General features: G+C 40.0%; 1 protein-coding gene across 2 annotated transcripts in view; it reads left to right on the forward strand.

Moving 5' to 3' along the window:
- Positions 1-14,081, forward strand: part of HMCN1 (hemicentin 1) — a 186,274-nt gene that overhangs the window by 72,320 nt on the left and 99,873 nt on the right. For both annotated transcript variants that reach the window (XM_065072788.1, XM_065072789.1), the window contains exons 12-21: positions 2,604-2,745; positions 3,152-3,279; positions 3,885-3,998; positions 5,790-5,948; positions 6,606-6,800; positions 7,742-7,840; positions 9,072-9,199; positions 10,928-11,072; positions 12,427-12,539; positions 13,532-13,691. In XM_065072788.1, coding sequence (XP_064928860.1) covers positions 2,604-2,745; positions 3,152-3,279; positions 3,885-3,998; positions 5,790-5,948; positions 6,606-6,800; positions 7,742-7,840; positions 9,072-9,199; positions 10,928-11,072; positions 12,427-12,539; positions 13,532-13,691 — 1,383 coding nt within the window. The remainder of the gene's footprint in view (positions 1-2,603; positions 2,746-3,151; positions 3,280-3,884; positions 3,999-5,789; positions 5,949-6,605; positions 6,801-7,741; positions 7,841-9,071; positions 9,200-10,927; positions 11,073-12,426; positions 12,540-13,531; positions 13,692-14,081) is intronic.

A 14,081-nucleotide genomic window follows, 5' to 3' on the forward strand; every position in this document is an offset into this window, starting at 1 on the left:
CTCACACGTCTAGTTGGTGCCTGAAACCAGAGTCATGGAGTCTTGGCAATAATAATTCTGCTCCCCAGAGCACCAGGTGCCATGTTGCATCAAAAAGTCTTCCTCAAACTAGCAATTACATTGCTCTTTGAAAAAATGATTTTATGTGCTCACTAGGGATGTGTGGATAAGTTTGCGTGAAACACATGCAGATGTGAAGTATTCATGGAACTTAAACACAAACCACAGTGCAAATATTTTAAGTAAAAGCGCAGTAAAAAGGTTAAACCAAAGTTACGCCCATGACTTGTGTGCTGATGTTACTACTAACTATATTTCAAAACTACTTATGCTTTCCTCAAGAACCTTGCTCTCTGAGTCAGTGAGACATACTACAGGATGCCTCATTCTGTAGTAACTGCGATTGTGGCAGATGATACCCACGGCATCATTATGTATTGCCCGGCCTTGTAGCTATAATTTATTGTAATTAATCCATGTTATCAAGTGAAGTTGGACCTGCAGAGACACAGAAACCTTCTTAAAGCCAGCAGAGAGCGACTTGATTAATAATATCGATAGACCTGCCAGCCTGCATTTCCCAAACCTTGATCGTTCTGACTAAACCCTTCTCTGTAAAAGATGACGAGATCTCCTTCTGTTCTTATCCTCGTTCTTAGTTTGATGTTTGAGCATTTAAAAACCATTTAATTTGTCATTATCTCATTTTCTATCAGTCACAGATCCCCTCTGGTGAGATCACGGGGAGGAAGATTCTTTTTGAACTTCTGTGTCGTAATACAATTTGCTTCAAAACCTGCTGACTCAAGAGCGTTTCTCCCCCGCCAGGAGGCAGAACCTGCCTCGCTTCTGCCCTAGAAGCATCCCAGTCTTCTGCAGGGACATTCTTCGAGACCAGAAACGCTGTGGTTTACAGTCAGCAGCTTTTTAAGCAAATGGTATTGCAATGTAGAACTTAGAAACAATCTTTCTCCCTGCAATCGTGATGAAACTGCCCTGGTATTAACCCGTCAATTAGTAGTAGCACTTGGAATTGGACTGAACTAGAAAGACGGATGCTATTCACCTGGAAGTGGCATAGCATCACATCTTGTTCTGGATGGATTATGGCACATGGAAATAGATTGTGTTTTCTGGCTCTTAGACAGATTTTTCCTTAGAAGCCACGTGTCGAATGTCCCCTGCATCTATAGGATGGTGTAATTCCCACTGAAGCTCACGAAAATGAGCAATGCAGAGCAGCCCTGGATTCCTTCTTTGCATTACACATATTTAGCCCCTTTTATTCTCCCCAAAGGGAGAGTTAGGCTTAGGCTTTTCATTCTGTGGTTGCTAGTAAAAAGATCAGCTGCAGAGGAATACGTATTAAACCCCAGGCAGTGTGTGATTAGCAAAAGCCAAAGCTCCCAAGATAAAGATTGATGCCTTAATTGAGATGAAGTAGTAGCGGTCAGTACTATGAGTTGCTATGTTTTCATCTGTTAAGTGATGTGCATCTTTTTCTTGCTGCCGTGAGTTAGCCAAAACCATAGGTACCACAGAAGAAAGCATCAGTTGCCACAGGGAATTATTCTCAGGGCCTTTTTTACTGAGCAATTCTGTCGAAGGCCAGAAGTGAACGTATTCTGTGAAACTCACCTATCTCCCTTCTTGAAAAAGTACAGCTAATATAAATCCATATCATCCATTAGCATTTCACACTGCAGATTCAGTTGGCTGCAGTGTGACTTTGCTGTTAATTTTTTTCCATGTGTGTGCACGTACATCGTGACTTTTATTTGCACCGCTCAGGTTATATTCTTACTGTTGGCCTGCCAACAGGCTCGTGCTCGTTGGCTTTCTCTTTTAGGAGTCTGCACAAATTTAACTCAAACTTGTTGAAATTCTCTTTGTTGCTGCCTCACTGAATTTTAAGCATGCATTAAAAATTTTATGTTAATTATTGTGTAATTACTATGTCTAAGTTGAAACCACTTACGCTCTCGTAGTTTCTACTACAAATGATGACCTGGCACTACTTATTCTTATTTCAGCCCAGTTTTATCACCTTGGTGGATCATGTTGGTGAACTTTGCTTAGTTCTGGCAGCTTTGTGGCAAAATTGGTACCCACATTTGGGAGCTTCAAGTTCTGCATCTCAGACCAAAGCAAACTCTGTAGGCATGTGAATTAATTTGGTCTCTGTACCCTGAACCCCATTTTATTAACTTTTAGAAAGGTTTTATAAAGCATGTTTTATGCTAAGGAGTTGGTAGACTGGGCTGGAGGAAGTGAGGAACTGAGCGGGCTCTGAGAAAAGGCAGTTAACTAGAGAAATAGAAACTCTTTGAAAAGTGTTATAAGTACAAAAAGCCTTAAAAGAATGTGTTATCACCAGCCTGATTATATTTTAGTGCAGTTACTGACCTTTGAAGCAATTAACCTGTGTCTGGTGATCGTTAGCTGGGTTAAATGAAGGTAAGTGTAGTTAAGCATTCATGTGATCTTTATTAGGACTTTTTTCTCACTATGCATCTGTTTGAAAATGGGGAATAAAGTGATTCTTATAATCCGTGTTTTCTAAATAAATCTTTTCAATTGCTGTTTTTAACGTTTTTTACTAGAACCACCTAGAGTTGTCATTTCACCTAAGGACCAGACTTTTACAGAAGGCTCTGAAGTGTCTATCAGGTGTTCTGCAATGGGTTATCCAAAGCCAACAGTAGTATGGACACACAACGATATGTTTATCGTTGGTTCCAGCAGGTACGGGTTAAAGCTTTCTCAGTTTCTTTTTATTTTTTCCTTATGTGAGAAAGAGGTTTTGAAGGATGCCAAAATATTCTGACAATTTCTTTCACAGGAACCTATGAGTTTGCAAGTAGTACCTCAACCTTGGCCTTTATAACTCTTTAATTTCAATTTCCTTATCTCTAAAATAGAGATACTTTAGTTCTCTTGTTCGGGAGTTTCTTTTACAAGATTAATTTAAATGCTCTTCACAAAACGTGTTGATATTCTCTAGTAGATATAGTAATACTAATATCATTGTGTATCATGAGAAATAAACCAGTCTAGTCGTGCTGCTGCTGTTGCTGCTTGGAGTGTGGATGTAACAGTTTTTCTCTTTTCCTTAATTAATCATTTTAGTTGGTCTCCTTTGTGTTCCCAGGTATAGACTGACCCCAGAAGGCACCTTAATCATCAGAAAGGCAATTCCAAAAGATGCAGGAATTTACGGTTGCTTGGCAAGTAACTCAGCTGGGACAGACAAACAGACATCCACCCTTACGTACATCGGTGGGTAAAAGAAACAAGACAGTGGAAGTAAATCTTGAAAAACTCTGAAAATATGTTGAACAGCTCACAAACATCCCTTTTGTTTTCCGTTCATATGCGAGTAGTATCATTAGGTGATAGCTGGGACTTAATCTTCTTCTTCTTGTGCTGTTTCTAAGAAAAACAAACAAACCAAACCAACCAAACAGAAAACAACTAAAATAAGGTATTGAAGTGGGTCTTTGGAGAAGGAATCATGTTTCTGTAAATTGCTGTAGTGCATCAGCATGCTGGACACAGACTCCAAATTGTGTGCTCTAAACACTACATTATTATACTAATAGCAGATGACTGAAATTCTTTATGACCGTTTTACTTTCTACATGATTAAACTCTTCCAATTCTTTTCTTATATTCTTGCATATTCCATGTATGGTCCAGGTGCTCTGGGCGTTCCGGACTCTACTTTTTCTGTTTCCCGGTGTTTGTCTGTCACTCTACTGTCTCTCTGACTTTTAATGCAAATATTCTTCCACATAACAAGATAAAATTAGAGTATTTCATCATTTATGTCTTAAAAGTGCTTTGAATAAGAAACTCATTTTTTCAATATTGTTTCTTTTTAGAGGCCCCAACATTGACCATAGTTCAAAATGAAATTCTGGTTGCGCTTGGAGACACAACTATTATGGAGTGTAAAACAACTGGAATCCCACATCCTCAAGTGAAATGGTTTAAAGGTGCACTTACTACTTTGTGTTTGATTTATTTACTTGAGCGGTGATATTTAGAACGATGGTCCTGAAATGAGTTCATTTTCTCAAAAGCTTTATGTGTAGTATTCAAGCAGTGACTGACCTGTGAAATTCTCTAGATCTAGAAGATAAGGCACCTGACCTCTAGGGCATAAATCCTTGGTCTTGTTTAAATACCATGTATGAACATAGTGTAACATGATTAATAAGAAAAAGCAGAGCCTCTTGCCTACTTAACGTTCTTTTTCTTTTTTTTTTGTCAAAAAACGCTTAGCTACATGCTACAAAAATCACAAAACTTTTGTCCCGTTTTTCCCATTGAATGTTTGCTCGAATTCTATTGCAACACCAAAGATTATTTGTTTAAAAACAATTTAAAACAATTATTTGTTTCTTCTGAATCTCAGAGGTATCTGCTATAGTTTCTTAAGTAGTGAGAGAGGACATTGGGTATCACAACTGCAGGAGATTTCACAGACTTAAATGGAAGTGAGAATCCTGGATCTCAAGACTGAACATTTATTCTCAGAAAAAGCAGTTGGTGCCTGTGTGTGATTGTCTAAGCCACCCGCCTGCAGATTTTCTGGAAAACCAGTAATCTCTTTGGTGTAGATATTGCCAACAGATAGCTTATCCAGTCCAGCCCTTCACCTCTGAAACACAAACCCTGTTCTTGCCTGTTAGCAAATAACCTTCCCTGAGAGGAAGCTACTTCTGACCTCGCTGCAGTTAAAGACTCACAGAATCCCAGAATGTCAGGGGTTGGAAGGGACCTGGAAAGCTCATCCAGTGCAATCCCCCCATGGAGCAGGAACACCCAGATGAGGTTACACAGGAAGGTGTCCAGGCGGGTTGGAATGTCTGCAGAGAAGGAGACTCCACAACCTCCCTGGGCAGCCTGGGCCAGTGTTCTGTTACCCTCACGGAGAAGAAGTTTCTTCTCAAATTTAAGTGGAACCTCCTGTGTTCCAGTTTGAACCCATTACCCCTTGTCCTGTCACTGGTTGTCACCAAGAAGAGCCTGGCTCCATCCTCCTGACACTTGCCGTTTATCTATCTGTAAACATGAATGAGTCACCCCTCAGTCTCCTCTTGTCCAGCTCCAGAGCCCCAGCTCCCTCAGCCTTTCCTCACACGGGAGATGCTCCACTCCCTTCAGCATCTTGGTGGCTGCGCTGGACTCTCTGCAGCAGTTCCCTGTCCTGCTGGAACTGAGGGGCCACAGCTGGACACAGTATTCCAGGTGTGGTCTCCCCAGGGCGGAGTAGAGGGGAAGGAGAACCTCTCTCAACCTAGTTACTGCTCGGCTTATATTTTTTAAATCAGGCTTTGATGCTCCTCCCAAAGAGTGCACGTGGGCCAGTTCTCAGTGTTACACACTAGTATTGTGGCTTCTGCTGAGCTCGAGAGGCAGCAGAGCTGTTTTCTGAGTTCTGCTCAGATCCCAGCTGGGGACAGAGCTGGCAGACAAGCGGCTGCCACACGTAGTCTCTAATTTGGGAAGGAGAACTACAGCCTGGCATGCTGTCCTCATGCTGGTCTCCGTCCAAGGCTACTTGGGTTTGCGTTCCTCTCATGAAACAAATAAAGAAAAAGGGATTGTATCTAGTGTAGTAATGAATTTTTCCACTCAGTTGAGTGGAAACAGAGTACTCATCTGTTAAATGAATACAGTCACGTTGCAAACTAATCTCCAAGTTGGACGCTCTTTTGTTGGAATAATTTTGGTAAATACCCTGTTATATTTAAACTACTTTTTTTTCTGTCTGGACTTAGGTGACTTAGAGTTGAGGGCATCACCATTTCTCATTATTGATACTCATCGGGGTCTTTTGAAGATCCAGGAAACACAAGATCTGGATGCTGGTGACTATACGTGTGTGGCTACCAACGATGCAGGGACAGCTTCTGGGAAGATAACTCTAGATGTTGGCTGTAAGTAGCTTGCAATGTAGAGGGTGAATATTCTGATTTTAGTGTTTATCTGGTTAATGGTGCCTTGGTTATCAGAACTTTGCTCACAAATAGATGTAGAGTCTGTGTGCGTGCTGGAAATGCCTTTTTGGTGGTGTTCACTGAGCTGTATCCTTGTCCTCTTTGGACTCCAACTCTTATGAAGAGGAAGAGAGAGGAAGAGGAGGAGGAAACTGTTGAAACCTGAACCTAGCATAGTTTTCAAGTAGAGAATATACTAAACTAACTTAAGTTACTGTGTAAGGTTATTGAAACTTAGCCCTTCCTCTCCTCTTTTCCTTATTCTTTCAAACTGCTTGTGGCCTGACACGTCACGTCTTGTTAAACACGTGTTCCTGTCAGGCACGTACGCTTTCCAAATCAGTGAGCAACACTGTTTGAAGGAGATGAGGAACTTAACAGTGCTAACACTTGAGTATGCACGTTGGTCTGGTGGGGGTGGCTGTATCTTCATTTTGCTGAGTTTCTGAGTTCCCTGTTGTAAGTACAGCGCATGCGAGGTTGTTTTTGTAAGGTGTTGCTAGAGTTGAGAATCTGTTGTTAGAAGAATCATTGTGCGTAATGGGACGTGGTGTTGCAACCGCAATTCATTTTCTGTTTACTCTTTTTTTTCCCCAGCTCCTCCGGTTTTCACGCAGGAGCCTGGTGATGAATCTGCGGATATCGGCTCAAACATCACGCTGCCGTGCTACGTTCAGGGTTACCCAGAACCGAAGGTTAAGTGGAGGCGGCTGAATGGTGCTTCCCTTTTCTCAAGACCATTTGCAGTCAGTTCCGTCAGCCAACTCCGAACAGGGGCTCTGTCTATTAACAGTAGGTAGAGACTAAACTTTTTCAAGAAAAGATGCCAGAAGGGAATATGACGCACAATGCGTTTAAGTTACTATGCCACTTTATAAAACTGTTAACTTTGTAAAATGACTGTATTTTTATCAGAGGTTGTGTTTCTGATACTGACTTTATTGCTGCTGTTAAGCAGTTCATTTTCCCATGAGTCTGTGAATTCAGATGTGTTTTGTCATTGGCTTTACTCTTCTTCATAGAAATTATTATCCCTTTGTTTGAGTAAACGTGGGTTATTGTCTCTGTTGATACTGCGGAGCCATGGATTTTCATTTTTCGGGCTTTTTTTTGAGAGAAGTCTTTCTAAACTCATTGGTTTGGGCAAATCCTAACTTGGGTAATAACCAGAAATTCTGTGAGTGGCTTTGCAGTTTCAGTTACTTGAAGCATTTCAGTCACCCTTACACTAAGTGATGTTATGCTGTTTTCTTAATTAGCTCTGTTATTCCTTTCTAGACATAATGAGCTTGGGTGAAGTAATTCCTTTCTAGTGTAAATAGCTCGTGTGTTATGTCCTACTATGTGGATATCTGTTCACATACTGACTGACACACATTGCTGTATGTAATAAGCAACATTCCACAGTAAATGTGCTATATGATAGCATATGTATGTGTGGATATGTAGGATACTGCCATATATTATCTGTGCACCTTAGTATATAGTGTTTTAAGTATATGCAATGTATGAAGTGATGAAAAATATCATATATATGTATATAATGCTTTTTTTAATTCAAGTGCTCATATAGACATTGCTGCTGTCCTTGGGGACAGATGGAAAGGAGTGATCTGGCCAAAACTGAATGCTTGAAATGAAAAGATAAAATGATAGGGTATCCATATATTACAAACTTTCAGTATCACCTGAGATGCTGCAGTCTGATCTCTTTTTTTAACTCCCACCTGTAGGTTTGTGGGTCAGCGATGAAGGAACGTACATCTGTGAAGCTGAGAACCAGTTTGGCAGGATTCAGTCCCGGCCAGCCACGGTCACAGTAACCGGACTGGGTAAGGCTGGCTAATGTCGGTGACGACTCTGAAAGGCAAGGCGAGCAGAAGTTCCATTCACTGTGTTAGTTGTCTTTTCACTGGCTACATTAGTTTGAATTAGTTCCATCTATACTTTATAACGTGGACCTTAAAAAAGTGATTTATCCTTTTCTTATACCTAAGTAAATTTATTAAGGAATGGCAAATCACCATAATGATGAATGCTAATGACAGGGTTTCTGCCATTTAATGCAACTTAAAAGGGAACTTGCTTAGGTCACTGTGTTGATATAACTGGGAAGGAATCTTAGTGATTCAAGAAGACAGTAAATGTCTAGCTCTGACAATAGCTGTTCTATTAAGCAATTATTTATTATCTCAGTTGGACAATTGGCAATAAAAGGAAAAATAATGTTATGGAATGTATGTTTGCAGAAGGATAAGAATGGAGTCTATCTGCCATCAAAGAAACCATTTGTTAACTTAAAACATGTGGTGGGAATCTGTAATGCTAGTGCTGTTTGACAGACAACATGTTTTCACCTACTTAAAAGTGTTGTTTAATCCTCATTACTTAAAATGAATTTACAGTGTGTGCTTCCTGTTGACTCTTTACAGCACACGTAGAAACCCTTAAAATTAATCCCTTAAAGTTTTATGCCGGAAGAAAACTACCACTTATTTTTTGTCCTCACCAAACCTGCTACTTTTGTTCTTCGGTATGTTGCCTAAGTAAGGAAAAATGATACATTAAATTGGTATTGAGGGAAACATGAGTTTTCGAGGAAATGCTGGATCGGATCCAATTTCAGCCGGACAACGTCTTCCATTTGCTGCCACTCATTAGGCTTAGGATCATTTGATGTGTATTCCTCCAGCTTCCTTTTCTCTTCTGTGCTACCCCACACCTTCATTTGTTTATTTTTTTGTTTTTCAGATGCATTTCAGATACCAGAAGTCTCTCTGGTATTTTTTGTTGTAAAATTAAGTATGTTGGAACTTTCATGCTGTTAGTTGCCGGCTACTTTTTTTCTAACTGCTTTTTTTTCCTTTCTATTTAAATGATACAGTTTTCATTTTAGGAAATGTTTCTTACTCTATATTTGTATAGTACCTTGCACAAGGAGACCTTTGTCTGATGCTGCTGCGAGTAGCATTCTTAACAGGACTAATAATAAAAATTCAGATGTCATACCTTCCATGAACGTATAAAAATTGCCAGTAATTGATTCTAATTCTTTTGTTTAAGTTACGCCTCTGATTGGAGTAAGTCCAGCCACAGCCAATGTGATTGAGGGGCAGCAGCTCACTTTGCCCTGTGTGCTGCTTGCTGGAAACCCCATTCCAGACCGGAGGTGGATTAAAAACAGTATGGTGGTAAGAACTGGTTTATTTCCTGTAAGATTTATTGCCAGAAGAAAAATCTACAACTGACATTCCAAGCCAGGATAACAACTTGGTTTAATTTGGGAGCACCACCATTCCCTGGGGAAATTATAGCTTATTATAGCTTATTCCTGATGGTTGTGCCTCTCTCTGATCGCTGCCTGTACTCGGGAATTTCTGACTGTGAAGGGAGGTCAGGGAACAGGAGATGGTAGGGGGGGATGTGCAGGTCTAGAAAAGAATTTGGAACCAAAGTGTGTGTGAATTGTCCTTTTATTATCTACTTTGCTTACTTTCAAAGCAGTTTTATGTATTCTCTCTAGCTCCTGAATTTCAGCCTGAATATAGGCATGCTAGCGGAATATCCCACCAGAATGACAAAAGTACTGGAATTTGAACCCTGATAATGGAAAAACATTTATTTTCCCCTTTTTTTTTTAACAATAAAGATACCAGACGATTTCTGTAGGTATAGGGTTAAAAACATCACGACTTTCAATGTTACTGATGGGATGAGATGAATGTCAGCATCCCTGGCTGGGGCACTGCTCAGAGCATGGAAGTCTGTGTTTTCTCTCCCACTGGAGAGCACGTTAACATCGCCAATTTGTATTATTTACAACTTCTGCGTCAGAAGGGTGATGTAGACACCGTGCCTAGGTTATCTCTGCAAGTGAAGTTTCATTTCTTTAGTAGTGGCCAAATTACTGACTTCAACATCCCTACAAAGCCCTTGTTTTTCTCTTGCTTACTAATTTCCCACTACATCCTTTTCCCCACAGCAGTAATTAAAAAATGGTAACAAGATGTTTATTTGCTGTCGCCAAGCAGAACACTTGACCTTTCGCTTGCAAGAGTTTTCTGCTTAATTTCTGTATCACTGGGAAACGTCGAACTTTTCTTTAGACTGTATAAGTGCAAGCAGCACAGGCTGTAACTTCCGTGAGAAATACTGGCAGGATCCTCCTTGTTGAGTTGCTAATTCCTCCGTAGAGTAGCGCTAGTTGCCTGTAATTGTAAGCACACGGCAAAAGCCGCGCTCCAAAGAAAGTGTTGGAAAAGAATGCAGCTTTTTCTGAGCACGGCACAACTGCAATAATTTTGCATTCTAACAGCCTTTCTGTAACACAAGCCCGTGGTGCTATGCTCATGGATTTTTTGGATGTTGCTGTAGGGTATATAACTTTTTAAAAATTACTCTTTGGTGGAAGTTCTAAGTTTTCTTCTCTTTCGCAATGGTACGCTTCAGAGCTGATCTCTTCCACTTGATGGATGTGGCATGGTAGAAGATTGTGACAACTCTAAAAGATCTGTTTGTGGAAGAAGAACAAGTCATTGCACTCATCAGCAGTGGAACTATAATGAAATTGGGTTACTGGAATAGCCAATAAATACGCAGTAAAGTAATTCAGTTAAATTTGGTTTTACTTCAGTGCACAATTATAAGCCTGAGTGGCAGTTTTGTCTGTGATTTGCTTGAGCAGAGTTGCCATTGCAGATATTAATCTCACTCCAGCAGGAAATATAAGGTGCTACCAAAATTCTTATTTAAAATTAGCTTTTTATGAAAGATGGAAAGTAGGAAAAGCTCTAGTAAAATTCTCCAGAAACATATAAGTTTTAAATTGTGAAACAGCCAAGTAAAGCCACCGGCATCCCAAAGTAAATATTATCAACAAGTATTTTCTTCAGTAAAACATTACATCGCTCTATTGGCAGCTGGTTCCCAATCCCTACATCAACATTCGCAGTGATGGAAGCCTCCACCTTGAAAGAGTTCGGCTGCAGGATGGCGGTGATTATACCTGCATGGCAAGTAACGTGGCTGGGACGAGCAACAAAACGACGACTGTTAATGTGTACGGTAAGGAACGCACTGTCTTGTTGCTTTTGTGCTGAGCGCAAGATGAGGGCGTGTTTCTTCCTAACAGGAGCTCTCAGTAGAGCTTTTTTGTTACAGTTACATGAATTTCTCAAATTTCCGCTTTTGTATCGTGTTACTTTGTAAAGTAACATGGTGGGAATTTGGATCCACTTCACAGGAAAGAACTGAGTGATTGAGACTGTTTTGAAACTGAAACAAAAATAACACCATTTTGAGATCACTAAAGATCCTCATTTGTAAACATCTAAAGGTTGGGTGTGCGGTCACGATCTCTGGCTTTATTGACAAAATAGATGCAAGTGGGAATATACTGGAAGACCATGAAAAGTGCTGTCTGAGGGGTTCATAACTGATAGAAGGAAGCACAACTCATGGGAGAATGGGAATTAAAATGGATTATGAATTTGGCAAAATGTTGCCTTTCCCCGCCCCCCCCCTTTAATTAAAAGGTACCAAAAATTACACTGACAGCAAGACGAAGTGTTAGCATTGTGGTAACCCATCTGTATTTCAGCTGAAGATACTTACAGTAATTCTGTGTGGAGACATGACTTAATTGTTTACAGCCTGAAATTTTCTCATGTGTTAAATTAATTATGGGAAATTTATTTTTCTCTGAAGACACTGTGGCATCTTTTTAAGAAGAGCTAATATTTTTTAATACAGGCAAGTACTTAGTGTCCGTAAGGTCTTGCATGTCAACACTAGTTATTGGAGTATTTCAGAATTAAAGTACAGAAAGGAAAATCTTTGTACGTTTTTAGAAGGATCTAGTTTTTCATGTTATAGCCTTAAATCTGATCTCCTCTTTTTTTTCTGTTGTAAATTCTAAACCAGCTCAGTTAAGTAGGGGAACTGGGGTTCTTCTTATCTCTTGTTATTGATTTTTGTGAAGTGATTTGGTATTTTTATTCAAGTTCATCCAACAGTCAGACCCTGCAGAAACCATCACTGTAGTCAGCATGACTTTGTAGCCTTTATAACAAAGATTAAATGAGCTTGGAGTGTGATCAATTCTTTACTCTCATATCTGCTCCGTTCAAAGAACTGTCCGATGGAAATGGAGTCTGCACCAAAATTGCTGAATCCGCTCTCATAGAAGGTGCTGCACAGGTTGAATTGCACCCAGTATTATTTCAGGAAGCCTAAAATGTTGCCAGAGAATAATGTGGCAAAGACTTTCTGAAGTCATTGCAATGAGCTATGTGAAATACCTCCCAAAGCCCCCTGCCTGTAGAAGTAGCAATTGAATATAAGGATTTTATTGCAAAGAGTTGTGGTGGGGTTTGAAAACCACCTTCTGCACGTCTTTAATATTTGCATTTCTCTTTAGTTCTGCCTATAATTCAGCATGGCCAGCAGATATTCAGCACCATTGAAGGAATCCCGGTCACATTACCCTGCAAAGCCAGTGGAGTTCCAAAGCCGTCTATTGTGTGGTCCAAGGTAATTTGGTGAAAGATGAATTGACCACATTGTTTGGTTGTCATAAAACCTATATGCAAGGAATGAGACCAAAAGCCTAAGTTGTGAGGGACCTGGAAATCCCTATTTATTGGTGTCTGCTTAGGTTTCTTAGAGCAGTGTGTTCTGGCTGTGGTCCACCAAGGGATCAGCGTTCTGTTCTTTGGAAGGGCTTTGCTTATCGCTGTATCGTTATGTTTTTAACACTTTGGAAATTGTTTGGTTTCCTGTTCTGACTTGAGACCTCGAGGTTAGGTAACCTGCCACAGACTGAACGTTCATTTTTGTTTTGAAGCTTTACTTCAAAGTGGCTTTTTTATTCCTCCTCTGAAGAAAGTGTGTCAAATGATGGTATTCTGGGATTAACCTTCTGTCACTATTCAGTCACAGATGTTTTAACATAAGAAATCAATGTCAAAATTAACTCAGTTAAAACCTTGATTTTTTTATTTTTTATTTTTTTAAATTGAGATCCGTAAAAACAGGTTCCCTGCATAAGAATCCCTGTGCTTCTGCTGCTGTTACTGCTTAGGCGGTGACACTCAAGGAGTGTGAAAAGTTAGTTGACGTTAGTTAATTTGTATGGAAGGAGTTTTGGGACCACACCTCTTGGCTCATTTGAAATATTTTGTCCATCTCAGCCATAAAAAATAGAAGTAGTACTGTAGCGTGAATTAAAATATTGCTCAGTTTAGTTTGCCTGCAAATTGTTTGGTCTGCAGAACTGCATGGAGCATATTGCACAGTGAGAAATCTGACCAAGCGTTACAGTAAATAAAGCAGTTTTCATAGGAATGGATCACAGCAATGGGATAAGCTGGGGCAATGCTTACAGCCACTAGCAATTTTTATATTCCTTTTTTCTTTTTAAATTCGATCTCTGTAAGCTTTTGCTTTTCTTAAATTAGGTGATTGTAATTTGGTTTATTTTAGAAGATCCAGACAATTTTTATTTCTTTTTCTTCTTCCCACAGAAAGGAGAAGTAATTCTTTCCAGCGATGTGAAGTTTTCTGCAGGATCTGATGGAAGTCTGTACGTAGTTTCACCAGGGGGCGAAGAGACTGGGGAATACGTGTGCACTGCAACAAATGCTGCTGGTTATGCCACACGGAAAGTCCAGCTGACTGTCTATGGTCTGTACGAGCTAAAATCAAATACAGTGTCATTGTCTGTCTTCCCCTGTTGAGTTCTGATTTGGACTACAAAACCCGCGCAGGTGGATTATGAACTAGGACACTCGCTATGCAAACAGGATTTAAACTAATCTCTAATTAATGCTTTTGACGTTGTCCTGGATCACTGGATCTGCATACGAGGCAATTTTACAAATGCCTAATGCTGAAACGCCTGTCCTTCAGCCACTATATTTCTTTTAAATCCTCCTGATACCTGTTACATCGAGTTCTTGGATGAGGATTCTTTTGTCTTTGATGGAAGTGGACAGGAACTGTCCATATAGGTAGAGAAGTTCCTACTGGTATGAGAATGAAGATCCCTTAATCCCGTCATTCCCAGAGCTTCCT

This window comes from Columba livia, chromosome 8 (genome assembly GCF_036013475.1).
Source record: "Columba livia isolate bColLiv1 breed racing homer chromosome 8, bColLiv1.pat.W.v2, whole genome shotgun sequence".
NCBI lineage: Eukaryota > Metazoa > Chordata > Aves > Columbiformes > Columbidae > Columba > Columba livia.